The 14,276-nt window shown below is 37.1% G+C and overlaps 2 protein-coding genes across 2 annotated transcripts in view; one reads left to right on the top strand and one right to left on the bottom strand.

The window, feature by feature from the left end:
• SLC51A (solute carrier family 51 member A) overlaps nt 1–9,832 on the top strand; it is a 39,852-nt gene extending 30,020 nt beyond the window's left edge. Inside the window, exon 10 of the mRNA XM_055084733.1 lies at nt 9,612–9,832. Coding sequence (XP_054940708.1) covers nt 9,612–9,686 — 75 coding nt within the window. The 3' untranslated portion in view covers nt 9,687–9,832. The remainder of the gene's footprint in view (nt 1–9,611) is intronic.
• Nucleotides 1–14,276, bottom strand: part of PCYT1A (phosphate cytidylyltransferase 1A, choline) — a 48,267-nt gene that overhangs the window by 8,231 nt on the left and 25,760 nt on the right. The window contains exons 3-4 of the mRNA XM_007110483.3: nt 8,787–8,886; nt 546–662 (exon numbers count right to left, since the gene is read on the bottom strand). Of these exons, the coding sequence (XP_007110545.1) occupies nt 546–662; nt 8,787–8,886 (217 nt within the window). The remainder of the gene's footprint in view (nt 1–545; nt 663–8,786; nt 8,887–14,276) is intronic.

The raw sequence follows: 14,276 nt of genomic DNA, 5'->3' as shown, positions 1-14,276 counted from the left end.
ATATGTTCACACTTTGGAGAGGAGAGGATACAACGGAGGACTAAGATCTTTGGCTTTGAAATGAAACTTCTGTGCATCTCTGTATCAATTAACAGTTTTAAAAAATGTTTTCCTATTATACTCTTATTAGACTGGACTGGACCACATAACATGAGCTTAGCAGACTTTTGTACTTCAGTTGACCCAGAATGATAAACTGAAATCTAAAGCAAATGCTCTTCTTAAATAGCATTTATTCTTAATGCTATTCTGACCACCCCTGCCCCCACTGGGGGTCAGACTGCAGAAACCCAGCCAAAACCAGCAAAATAAATCCTGGACGTCTCAAGTCAATGAGCTTAGAGCTTCTCTCTCCAGGTTTATACAGTTCAGGTTTTATATACTTCATGTTCTTCATATATTTCACATTTTTAAAGAGGCTGCACTATATCTCTCATTTGAAAACCAACATAAGAGGCAATGTATTTGGGTTATAAACACAGGAGAAAAGAGGCTACCATAATTTTTTTCTGGACAGCACCTAAAGTCATCAGATGTTTTCTTACCTCCCACAATGAGATATGTATTAGGGAAAAGGTTCTTTGCTTGCATCAGAGCCCGGGCATGACCAGAATGAAATAAGTCAAATATTCCATCTGCATAAACTCTCACAGGCCGTTCACCTAAATCCAAAGGAAAGAATTTATCACAGAAATACATTGATTCAATACCTCATATTTAACAAATGGAAACGGCACTGTGTGACAGTTCCACCACTGCATAGTGCCCTTTTAAGGTGTTCTCTGGATATTCACCTTAATTTGGGGTACTTTGGGGTTGTGAGGAATAACATCACAGGCTTGCTTGACTACAAAGACACTCTTGGCATCATATCCACTAACTCTCTTTGTTAGCCTGGTTGTACCAAACTGCTCAGGTAATTGGATTTCATGATTGCTTTTTCTTAAAGTTATTTTAGAAGTGAAGGGAAGAGTTATACAAGAGCTATATCTGAAACTTCAAAATCTTCACCTTTGGTTTATGTTTAAACTTCAGTTATGTTTAAACAGAGTATGATTAAACTATGCTCTGGCTGCTTGCTCTCTCTTTTTCAAGCTGCCTTGATTACTAACAACTAATGCTTTGCTTTGAAAATAAAATACTTTGCTTTGAAAGTAAAGAGTGATGCAGAGGGGTGAGATTGCTTCACAGTCCCAGATTCACCCTTAATAACTGCTCTGTGATAACAGATGGAGTTCCTTCAAGCATTTCTCCTTGATAGTGAGCATGTTACACTTTCTCAGTAGAGGGTGATATACCAGGTATTTGAAAATCAAATATAAATATTTTAGGACTTTATATTAGAGCCTTTCATCTTCCCCTGTCCATTAGTGAGAATAACAGAGAACTGATTGTTAATGTATTTTTAGTGGTAGTGGACTATGAAAGAAAAGGAGGAAATGATCTCTTGGAGTACAAGCCTAATTCCAAAGACAAATAAACACACTGAGAATGAAATTGATATAATGGTTCATCATGCTTCAAATGATAAACCTAATGAGTCCTAGTAACATATTTCCACTACTTGAATAAAGGAAGAGCTGTTTCACTGTAGCAGCAGAAAATAACAGTAGGAACATCTACATCATTCTTCGAAAGAAGGGCCAGAGCCTCATCAAATATACCATACTGAAGGTAAGGATAAGATACATCTCCTTCCTGCCTTGAGGACGGTGAATCAAATGGGAGGAAACTGGTTCTCAGGAGGTTTATGGACTTTTCTTTATAGATAGCTTTATCCATAAAAAAGTCGCTTTTAAACTGAGAAATTATACACTGCTGACAGAAGTATAAATTGGTACAACTCTTAAGGAAGGCAATTAGGCAATATCTGTGAAAAGACAAATGACAAATGTTTATACCCTTTGGCCCAGTTATTCCAATTCTAGGAATTTACCTCACAGATATGTTTGTAAATATGTATGCAGATTGCATGACTGATTGCAGCACTGTTGGTAAGAGCAAAAGTTTGGAAACAACCTAAATTTCAGTGGAAGACTGAATATGACATGATCCACCCACTAAAAGTGTGGGAAGATTTATATATTATTTGCTTAGATATCCACAAGAAATTGGTAATACTGGGCTTCCCTGGTGGCACAGTGGTTAGGAATCTGCCTACCAATGGAGGGGACATGGGTTCGAGCCCTGGTCAGGGAGGATCCCACATGCCTCGGAGCAACTAGGTCTGTGCGCCACAACTACTGAGCCTGCAATCTAGAGCCTGCGAGCCACAACTACTGAAGCCCGCGCGTCTAGAGCCCGTGATCCGCAACAAGAGAAGTCACCGCAATGAGAAGCCTGTGCACCGCGATGAAAAGTAGCCCTCGCTCGCCACAACTAGAGAAAGCCCGCACACAGCAACAAAGATCGATTGCAGGCAAAAATAAATAAATAAATAAATAAGAAATTGGCAATACTGGTTACCTGTAAAAGGGATACTAGGTGGCTGTGAGACAGTAGTGAGAGGAAGTCATTTCACTCTGTGTCTTTTTTGTACTTTATGAATGTTACGCCATGGGAATGTACTAATTTTATAATACAGGAAATAAAAATTTTTAAATAAAATAAATACACCAATACAATGAAAAACTGAGAAATAATATGATGGATTTAAAGAGTCAGAAAAATTATAGCCCAAGCTTGCCAACCAGCCTCATTCCTTTGTAATCTTAATCTCTTTAAGCCTCAGTTTCCTCATCTATAAAACAAAGCAAAACAAAACCAAACCTGAGTAATATAATCTCTCTTCTACATCCTAGAAATCATGACCATGAAGTAACTAATATACTTCTATCTTTCCTAAACAAGTCCAGAGTGGCTATGATCTCACTTTATTCGATCCTAAAAGACAAACGATAGAATATAAAATTTGAGAATATTGTAGTGTTGTTTCTACACCAAGGGCAAAGTGAGAGGAGGGAGATTTAGCTCAGTAAACACATTTCCTGGATAGTGGCAATAGCACAGACACTGTTGATTAAGTGGCTATTTGCCAGCAGTTAAACATCCCATATTAGGCCAAGCCACCTCTAAACCCTTTCTTGGACCAATCCCTGATGTGCCTCTTGCCCTCTTAGCATTTCCCCAGCTTCCCAACCTCTCAATTCCCCATGACTTAACTGCAAGTCTTTGGCAAACCCAGGCTTGTATATTAACCAAATGACCAGAAGGGGCCACCGTTGAACTAAAAGTCTGGGGAGAAAGCATGCGTTATCCATTCTTTTACCAAGTGGCTATTGGTCAGGACGACTATACCCTCTGATTTATATCTGTTGTTCCAGCACACTATCAAGAGCAACTGCTTTCATTCTCAAAAATAGTCTTGATTTGGGTTACAAATTATAGTCTTTTAACTACTGCTAGACTAAGTAACTAGATGTTCTCCTTTAAGCAGAAGAGACCTGGGTTTCAATTTACTATCTCTTTTGATATAGTCTCTCAAATAGCTACCACTGAAACATTCATCTTTAACAGATTTCCACTGCCCTTCAGACTTTGCCTTTTTCTTCCTTTCTCCAAGAGAACATACTGCTGGTTTTTTTTCCATCTTCTAAAAAATGATGATCTTATCTCTCAAGCCATATTCCTTTTATCTCTAAGTAGTGAGTTTACTCCAAGATTACACAAACTTCCCTCCTGTACTCCCTTAACCTCCCTAAGTGAAAACCTGGGGGCAGGGGGAGGGATGCCCCTCGAACCAGTTATTGGTTTAAAATTCACTAACTATATGGCATGTGTAGATTCTTTATTTGTTTATTCCTTGTCTGGCCCTGGCATGAAGACAGTCACTTACTTGGTTATTTAACATAAAACTGAACAGACAGAATAAGATAAAGGAAAAACCAGAGGTCAAGTTAGACTGGCAAATTTTACAGGCCAATTTGTGACTATTTGTTCCACCCAAAATTCAATCAGCTTGCTGATAAGCCTTCTATTATTTATAACTAATGTCTATATAAAGAATAGCACCACTACAGGATGAAAACAACACAAAGATGGAAAAACTTAGGTTTTTAGCTTCAATTCTATCACTAATTATGTTTTACTGTTTCACTTCTTAGTTTCTATGGACCTATATTCATGTATATAATGAAGAGCGTATAAAGTATATAATCTCATAATGACTTACTTATAAAATTCTACTATTCTAAAATTTAGAAATTAATTTATTAGTGTTTGTTAATTATAAGTTGCAAAACTTGGAAACAGTATACATATACATACATACATTTTTCCTACCACAAATGGTATGTGGCTATATTAGCAACAAGGTGGCTAATATAACTAGTGTGATCAGATCTGAGTGAGGTACTGCGTTCTGAATGTGTGTCATTAGAAAGGATATGAGAAGTTCTTGCCCTCAACAGGCTCTACTATCACATCTGAATGTGATCCTTGAACTGTTTAGTGGCATTTTGAAGTCTGACCTGCCACCACTACACTGTTACATACAGCCTGTCTTTCCTTGTTGTCATTTTACTCTGCCCCATTAGCTTGCCTATTACTGAAGTAAGAGGAGCCAAACCCAAAAAATCACCTCATAAATCAGAAGGGTTGTGATCAACATGAGCTATATCTAAACACTTTTGCAAAAGGAAAGCATTCTCTGAATTTTGAGGACCCCAAAACCATACGCCATACAGCCAAGATATAGCCAAGGGGTATTGGGACCCCTAGCCTAACATTGTCCAGCATTCATTTCTATTCATATTTCAGTACCCCTAAGTTACAACAGAGAGTAAACATACTAACACAATTAAGAAGCAACTACAAATATCTTCTATGTACTGAAAATGTATAGATTTGTGGCTATAACTACCTCTTATTCCCTAGTGCTTGCCTGGGTTGAGTCCAGCCCTACATTTACAGAGTAAACACTTACCACAGTAATCAAAAGAAATGAAAAAGGATTGGGAAAAAAAGGAGAAATGGAGAATTTACAGAGAAGTAAGAACAGATGCCTATAGGACTTTGTATTCAAAACAAATGCTCGTGGAAGTTTCTATTTATGATGATCCCTAAAACCAACTGCCCAAAACTATCTGAAATACATATTAATAATTTACGAGGCCAGAAATTGCTACTTAATAATGTAAACTAAGTATACAAATAAAGAGTATGGGCTTTGAAAATAATAAAGCAAGTCTTTTTTTAAGAAGCTTGGAAAACTGTAATATCAATAAAGATAAAATTAAGCGATAAGCATCTCCCAACTTAGGATAGTTTTGTCATCTATAAGTCAGCAGCATGATAGCTAGTGTACTGACTGACAGAAAGGAAAACTTGGTGGGAAATTCTGAAGGTTATTAAAAATGTGACAGTCTGACATATTATTTGGACCTTTGTAAAAACAGACAAGATTATAAACCAGCTCAGGCTAATATCTTATTGTCTCTGCTCCTCTATATCTCACCTCACAGCTGTGATGAGAACAGTCCCCCAAAAAAGTGTGTACCACTGTATCTCACAGCTGTGACAAAATACTGGGAAATTAGTATACAATATAAATGAAATTTTGTGGAGTACAGTTATCCTCCCAAATAGAACAGCAAGTGAGATGGGAGGAACCCCTCGCTCAAGTAGCTTTTACATGTAAACTGAGGGAAGAATATAGTGAGTAGGTGTACATTTGATAAGTACAATTGAATGCTAAAAACAATAGTAAAACAACAAAATAATTCGTCATTTACTTACAAGGAGTTCCTCTGCTGGCTTCTTCCATGGTTACCCTGACATAGGGCTTACTAAAGTCTACTTCAATTTCATCAGAAAAAGGCGCTGGCTGCCGTAAGCCCTTAAGAAGAGGAAAGTGAAGGAAAAGAAAAATTCAATGGTATAAACTAAAATACTCAAAAAATGGCAGCTTTAAAGAATAATCAGTTATTCAATGTGCTATGATTAAAATTTTTCCTAAAAGTTCATAACCTTAAAAAGAAAAAAGATAAAAGCATTCCAAAATGACAAGTGAAAGTTGCAACCTTTTACCAAATGGGCAAATCATGGCATGAAAGATAAATGTCTTGATGGTGATTTCAGGATAGGACTGAGGAAGGTGGCTGAGGACCTAAGCATAGTCCCGACTAACTGGGTCCAGAATGACAGCTCCTCTGCCAGACGGCAGAACAGCCAACCCTGATCTATGTGATGAAATTGCCAAGGTTCACAAGTGCCTTTTCATACCACTTCAACTATGGGACTGGGAAGGCAAACAGCTGCCATGTGCTTTAAGTACGATCATCACTGTATAATGCTTTACACTGTAAAAATATGTTCTAATTCTTATTAACAGCCCTGTGAGGCAAGTAGTACAATAGTTAGTATCCTCAATTTAAAGATGAGGAAAATGAGGTTCAGAGAAGTTATATGAATTACATGCAATTACTCAGAGGCAATGCTGAAATAAAAATGTAGGTATGCTCTTTCCTCCTCAGAGGAAAGCCTTACTTAAGAGCTTCTGTTAAATCTATTCCTAAGTATTTTATTCTATTTGATGCTGCTACCACTGAAACATTCATCTTTAACAGATTTCCACTGCCCTTCAGACTTTGCCTTTTTCTTCCTTTCTCCAAGAGAACATACTGCTGGTTTTTTTTCCATCTTCTAAAAAATGATGATCTTATCTCTCAAGCCATATTCCTTTTATCTCTAAGTAGTGAGTTTACTCCAAGATTACACAAACTTCCCTCCTGTACTCCCTTAACCTCCCTAAGTGAAAACCTGGGGGCAGGGGGAGGGATGCCCCTCGAACCAGTTATTGGTTTAAAATTCACTAACTATATGGCATGTGTAGATTCTTTATTTGTTTATTCCTTGTCTGGCCCTGGCATGAAGACAGTCACTTACTTGGTTATTTAACATAAAACTGAACAGACAGAATAAGATAAAGGAAAAACCAGAGGTCAAGTTAGACTGGCAAATTTTACAGGCCAATTTGTGACTATTTGTTCCACCCAAAATTCAATCAGCTTGCTGATAAGCCTTCTATTATTTATAACTAATGTCTATATAAAGAATAGCACCACTACAGGATGAAAACAACACAAAGATGGAAAAACTTAGGTTTTTAGCTTCAATTCTATCACTAATTATGTTTTACTGTTTCACTTCTTAGTTTCTATGGACCTATATTCATGTATATAATGAAGAGCGTATAAAGTATATAATCTCATAATGACTTACTTATAAAATTCTACTATTCTAAAATTTAGAAATTAATTTATTAGTGTTTGTTAATTATAAGTTGCAAAACTTGGAAACAGTATACATATACATACATACATTTTTCCTACCACAAATGGTATGTGGCTATATTAGCAACAAGGTGGCTAATATAACTAGTGTGATCAGATCTGAGTGAGGTACTGCGTTCTGAATGTGTGTCATTAGAAAGGATATGAGAAGTTCTTGCCCTCAACAGGCTCTACTATCACATCTGAATGTGATCCTTGAACTGTTTAGTGGCATTTTGAAGTCTGACCTGCCACCACTACACTGTTACATACAGCCTGTCTTTCCTTGTTGTCATTTTACTCTGCCCCATTAGCTTGCCTATTACTGAAGTAAGAGGAGCCAAACCCAAAAAATCACCTCATAAATCAGAAGGGTTGTGATCAACATGAGCTATATCTAAACACTTTTGCAAAAGGAAAGCATTCTCTGAATTTTGAGGACCCCAAAACCATACGCCATACAGCCAAGATATAGCCAAGGGGTATTGGGACCCCTAGCCTAACATTGTCCAGCATTCATTTCTATTCATATTTCAGTACCCCTAAGTTACAACAGAGAGTAAACATACTAACACAATTAAGAAGCAACTACAAATATCTTCTATGTACTGAAAATGTATAGATTTGTGGCTATAACTACCTCTTATTCCCTAGTGCTTGCCTGGGTCGAGTCCAGCCCTACATTTACAGAGTAAACACTTACCACAGTAATCAAAAGAAATGAAAAAGGATTGGGAAAAAAAGGAGAAATGGAGAATTTACAGAGAAGTAAGAACAGATGCCTATAGGACTTTGTATTCAAAACAAATGCTCGTGGAAGTTTCTATTTATGATGATCCCTAAAACCAACTGCCCAAAACTATCTGAAATACATATTAATAATTTACGAGGCCAGAAATTGCTACTTAATAATGTAAACTAAGTATACAAATAAAGAGTATGGGCTTTGAAAATAATAAAGCAAGTCTTTTTTTAAGAAGCTTGGAAAACTGTAATATCAATAAAGATAAAATTAAGCGATAAGCATCTCCCAACTTAGGATAGTTTTGTCATCTATAAGTCAGCAGCATGATAGCTAGTGTACTGACTGACAGAAAGGAAAACTTGGTGGGAAATTCTGAAGGTTATTAAAAATGTGACAGTCTGACATATTATTTGGACCTTTGTAAAAACAGACAAGATTATAAACCAGCTCAGGCTAATATCTTATTGTCTCTGCTCCTCTATATCTCACCTCACAGCTGTGATGAGAACAGTCCCCCAAAAAAGTGTGTACCACTGTATCTCACAGCTGTGACAAAATACTGGGAAATTAGTATACAATATAAATGAAATTTTGTGGAGTACAGTTATCCTCCCAAATAGAACAGCAAGTGAGATGGGAGGAACCCCTCGCTCAAGTAGCTTTTACATGTAAACTGAGGGAAGAATATAGTGAGTAGGTGTACATTTGATAAGTACAATTGAATGCTAAAAACAATAGTAAAACAACAAAATAATTCGTCATTTACTTACAAGGAGTTCCTCTGCTGGCTTCTTCCATGGTTACCCTGACATAGGGCTTACTAAAGTCTACTTCAATTTCATCAGAAAAAGGCGCTGGCTGCCGTAAGCCCTTAAGAAGAGGAAAGTGAAGGAAAAGAAAAATTCAATGGTATAAACTAAAATACTCAAAAAATGGCAGCTTTAAAGAATAATCAGTTATTCAATGTGCTATGATTAAAATTTTTCCTAAAAGTTCATAACCTTAAAAAGAAAAAAGATAAAAGCATTCCAAAATGACAAGTGAAAGTTGCAACCTTTTACCAAATGGGCAAATCATGGCATGAAAGATAAATGTCTTGATGGTGATTTCAGGATAGGACTGAGGAAGGTGGCTGAGGACCTAAGCATAGTCCCAACTAACTGGGTCCAGAATGACAGCTCCTCTGCCAGACGGCAGAACAGCCAACCCTGATCTATGTGATGAAATTGCCAAGGTTCACAAGTGCCTTTTCATACCACTTCAACTATGGGACTGGGAAGGCAAACAGCTGCCATGTGCTTTAAGTACGATCATCACTGTATAATGCTTTACACTGTAAAAATATGTTCTAATTCTTATTAACAGCCCTGTGAGGCAAGTAGTACAATAGTTAGTATCCTCAATTTAAAGATGAGGAAAATGAGGTTCAGAGAAGTTATATGAATTACATGCAATTACTCAGAGGCAATGCTGAAATAAAAATGTAGGTATGCTCTTTCCTCCTCAGAGGAAAGCCTTACTTAAGAGCTTCTGTTAAATCTATTCCTAAGTATTTTATTCTATTTGATGCTGTTTTCTTTTTTTTTTTTTTGCAGTACGCGGGCCTCTCACTGTTGTGGCCTCTCCTGTGGCGGAGCACTGACTCCGGACGCGCAGGCTCAGCGGCCTAGGTTCATGGGCCTAGCCGCTCCGCAGCATGTGGGATCTTCCCGGACAGGGGCACGAACCCACGTCCCCTGCATCGGTAGGCGGACTCTCAACCACTGCACCACCAGGGAAGCCCTGTAACTATTTTCTTAATTTTATTTTTGGATTGTTCCTTGCCAGTATATAGAAATGCAATTGATTTGTATGTGTGTATGTGTATCAGTGTGAGTAATTTCAGTTGACTCATCTCCTGTGGCTTTGTTAAACTCAATTATCAGTTCTAGCAGTTTGTTTGGTAGATTCCTTAGGACTGTCTACATATGAGATCATGTTGCCTATGAATAAAGACAGTTTAACTTATTCCTTTCCAATCTCGATGGCTTTAACTTCCTTTTATTATCCCTTATTGCACTAGTAAACCTCTAGTACAATGCTGAATAGAGGTGGCAAAGACAAATATCCTTACCTTGTTCCCAGTCTTAAGGGAGAAGCATGCAATCTTTCAACACTAAGTATTATCTTAGCAGTAGGTTTTTCTTAGATGCCCTTTATCAGGTTGAGAAATCTCTCTTCATTTTGTAGTTCGTTGAGAGTTGTTTTTTTTTTTTGGCTGTGCCATGCGGCTTATGAGAGATCTTAGTTCCCCGACCAGGGATCAAACCCAGGCCATGGCAGTGAAAGCGTTGAGTCCTAACCACTGGACCACCAGGGAATTCCCTGTTGAGAGTTTTTTAAAGAACTAGCATTGGATTTTGTCACATGCTTTTTCTACATTATTGAAACAATCATATTTTGGTTTTGTCTTTTATTTTATTAATTATGGTGTATTAGATTAATTGATTTTAGAATGTTAAGCCAACCTTGCATTCCTGAGTGAAATTCTTCTTGGACACATTGCATAAATCTTTTTATATGTTCTTGGATTCAATTTGTTAATATATTGTTAAGAACTTTTGCATCTAAGTTTGTGAGGGATTTTGAACTATTATGTTCTTTTCTTGTGCTGTTTTTGCCTTTCTTTGCTATCTGGCCTCATAAAATTGGTTAGGAAGTGTTCTCTCCTCTATTCTCTGAAAGTGGATAGGATTGATATTATTTCTTCCTTAAATGTCTGATAGAATTCACCAGTGAAGTCATTTGTGTCTGACTTTGTCTTTGTAGGAAGATTTTTTTAAAGACAATTCAATACTTTACTTGGCATAGGTCTATTCAGATTTTCTATTTTTTTCTTGGGTCAGTTTTGGTAATTTGTCTCTTTCTAGGAATATGTCTTTTTCATATAAATTGTCACATTTTTTGGCATGAAATTGTTCATAATATTCCCTTACAATTCTTTTAATTTCTGTTGTGCTATAGTGATGTTTACTTAGATTTTTAAATTACACACAGATCACATTGTGACTGGGCTAAATTCAGAAACTGGGAAGACATTGTTTTGTTTTGATTTCAGATAAGGATAGATTTTTAAAATAAGGCTTTAAAATTAAAACATATTTCTTTTAAAGAGCACTTATATAAGTTTAGTTTAAAATATGCTAAAGCTATAAGAAAAACATTTTTAGGAGATGTGTGTGTGTTATCCTTTTTTAGAACGTTTTCAAAAAAAGGTTAAGAATAGACCAAGGACACAAATGTGTGATTTTCTGAAGTTATTAGAAATTTACCTACAGATTAAATTAGAAAAAAACAATTTATCCTCTAGAAGTTAGTACACAAAGAGTTGCCTAACAGTAATTTGTGTTTCTAAAAGTATATGCTAGTCACAAAATAATAGATATTCTATGATTCTATCTATATGAAGGTCAAAACCAGGCAAAGCTAATCTATGGTTAATAGAAGTCAGAGAACAAAGGAAACAAAATCTGGGGAAAGAGGATACTGACTAGCAGGAGCGTGAGGGAGTCTTCTAGGTGTACCAGTGATTACATGGATGTATACATATATAAACATTTATTGAGCTGTACACTTAAGGTTTGTGCACTCTACTGTGTATGTAAGTTATACCTCAAGAAACAAATGCCATTCAGCCATAAAAAAGAATGCAGTACTGATACCTGCTACAACATGGATGAACCTTGAAAAAATTATGCTAAGTGAAAGAAGCCAGCCACAAAAGGCCACTTATTGTATGATTCCATTTATATGCAATGTCCAAGAATAGGAAAATTTACAGACAGAAAGTAGATTAGTGGTTACACTGGGATGGAAGGGTTGGGGAGAAATGGGGAGTTACTGCTGATGGGTACAGGGTTTCTCTCTGCAGTGATGAAAATGCTCTAAAATGTATCATGATGATGGTTGCACAAGTCTGTGAATATTCTGAAAAACACTGAATTGAACACTCTAAATGTGTAGGTGAATTATAATGGTATATGAACTATATCTCAATGAAGTTGTTTATATATAAATATATTTATACATAATATAAAATAGAAAAATAGAAAAAATTGTGCTTATTAACAATAGTACATGTAGATAAAAGACAGCCTTACTGCGTTCTCTGAAATTTATTATCAGTGGTGTGCTGGAGTCAGTTTTTAAATATTCACATATTTTGAGGGCTGGTAGTTTGAAATCAGCCACAGAAATCAGTAAATGCTATGTGTCAGAGGTTTGTTCCCCCCAGTTTATCAGGACACCACTGGTTATTCTGCATACTTAGAAAGAGATCAGTTCAGAGGTTATTACAGGGAGGAAGAAATGGATTTGTGGATTTTTCCGTTAATATTGCAGTGGGAATAGAGAGAGTGACAGTTAAAAGATTCTGTGAAGGAAGAATAGGTAGGACATGGTAAAGAGAAAATATACTGTCACTTGAGAGAGGAGTTTATAATAACTGAGCTTTTGAACTGAAGAAAATAAGACTGTGGTACCATCAGCAGGAATAGAGAAGTTTTTTAAAAAGGAGTGGAGGGCTTCCCTGGTGGCACAGTGGTTGAGAATCCGCCTGCCGATGCAGGGGGCGCGGGTTCGTGCCCCGGTCCAGGAAAATCCCACATGCCGCGGAGTGGCTGGGCCCGTGAGCCATGGCCGCTGAGCCTGCGCGTCCGGAGCCTGTGCTCCGCAACGGGAGAGGCCACGGCAGTGAGAGGCCCACGTACCGCAAAAAAAAAAAAAAAGGAGTGGAGATCAAAGAAAATGAGAACTGACAGTCTTTGAATCTGGAGATTCAAATGACTATTGGAGACCTCCTAGAATATATTAGTGAAAGTCAGAACACCAGTGCCTTTAAGAAAATTGGAAGACAAGGAAACAGATTAGTAATAATCTCTCATTAGAGATGTATAGCCATAAAGGGAATGAGAAAAACAGAAAGGTACCTAGAGGGGACAGAAGGATCAAGTAGCAGGTTTTCTTAAAAGTTGAGGATATCTGTACATGTCTAAGACAAAGGAAAAGGAGCCGAAGAGATTGAAAATATCAAAAGAAGGATAAAAACAGATAATTAAGGAAGGAAGAGTCTAGAAGAATGACAGGGAATGGCCTCAAAGGAGAGCAGGGGGGAAGCTGTTGGCCCTATAAGTAATTAGGATCACATTTTTCTGAAAGCAGAAGAAAGGAAAGGTGATAAAAGGATAATATTGGATGTAAAGGAGGAAGGATGTATAAACTTATATTCTGATGCCCTCAATTTTCTCAGTATAGTAAAGAAGAAAGTGAAGTTCCCTATAAAGAACAGGGACCTTGGAATGAGACTGAAAACTTGAGGAAAGTACAAAATATTTGGAATAGCTGTTGTGGGAAATGTATATATTTGAGCATCAGCAAATGATTAATGGAACTACTGAGCACTATATTCAGCCCAGATCAAGCTAGAAACTTTAATCTTTAGAAGGCCAAGTTAATAGGTCCAGGAAGAAAAACAAAGAATTAACAGAAACTGAAAGATCTAGGGTGAGGTCCTGGTGAATGGAAGGGAGGCAGAAGAGGGAAGAGAAGAGTTAAGGAAAAAGAGGTATCCAGACATTTCTCCAAAAAAGATATACTAATGGCCAAAAAACACATGAAAAGGTGCTCAACGATATTAGGCATTATGGAAATGCAAATCAAAACCACAATGAGACCCTGCTTCACATCCACTAGGTTGGCTAAAAGCAAAAAGACAGGCAACAACAGTGATGGCAAGGATGTGGAGAAATTGGAACCTCTGTACACTGCTGTGAATGTAAACTAGCACACAGCTTTGGAAAACAGTTCTTCAAAATGTTAAACAAAGGATATATATGACCTAGAAATTACACTCCTAGGTATATAAGCAAGAGAACTGAAAACATATCTTTTAAAAAAAACTTGTACGTGAATAATAGAACATTATTCACAATAGCCAAAAAGCGGAAATAATCCAAATGTCCAACAACAGATGAATGGATAAACAAAGTAGTATGTCTATATGGATTCACCTATAAAAAGGAATGAAGTATTACTAAACAATACCACCTGGGTGGACCTTGAAAACATTGTGCTAAATAAAAGAAGCCACAGACCTCCATGGTGGTCCAGTGGGTAAGACTATGCGCTCCCAATGCAGGGGGCCCAGGTTCGATGCCTGGTCTGGAAACTATATCCCACATGCATGCCGCACCTAAGAGCCCGCATGGTGCACCTAAGAGCCA

This window comes from Physeter macrocephalus, chromosome 1 (assembly GCF_002837175.3).
Source record: "Physeter macrocephalus isolate SW-GA chromosome 1, ASM283717v5, whole genome shotgun sequence".
In the NCBI taxonomy this organism is placed as follows: Eukaryota; Metazoa; Chordata; class Mammalia; order Artiodactyla; family Physeteridae; genus Physeter; species Physeter macrocephalus.
Note: the sequence above shows the minus strand (reverse complement) of the source record. Positions and strands in the feature narration are given on the sequence as shown.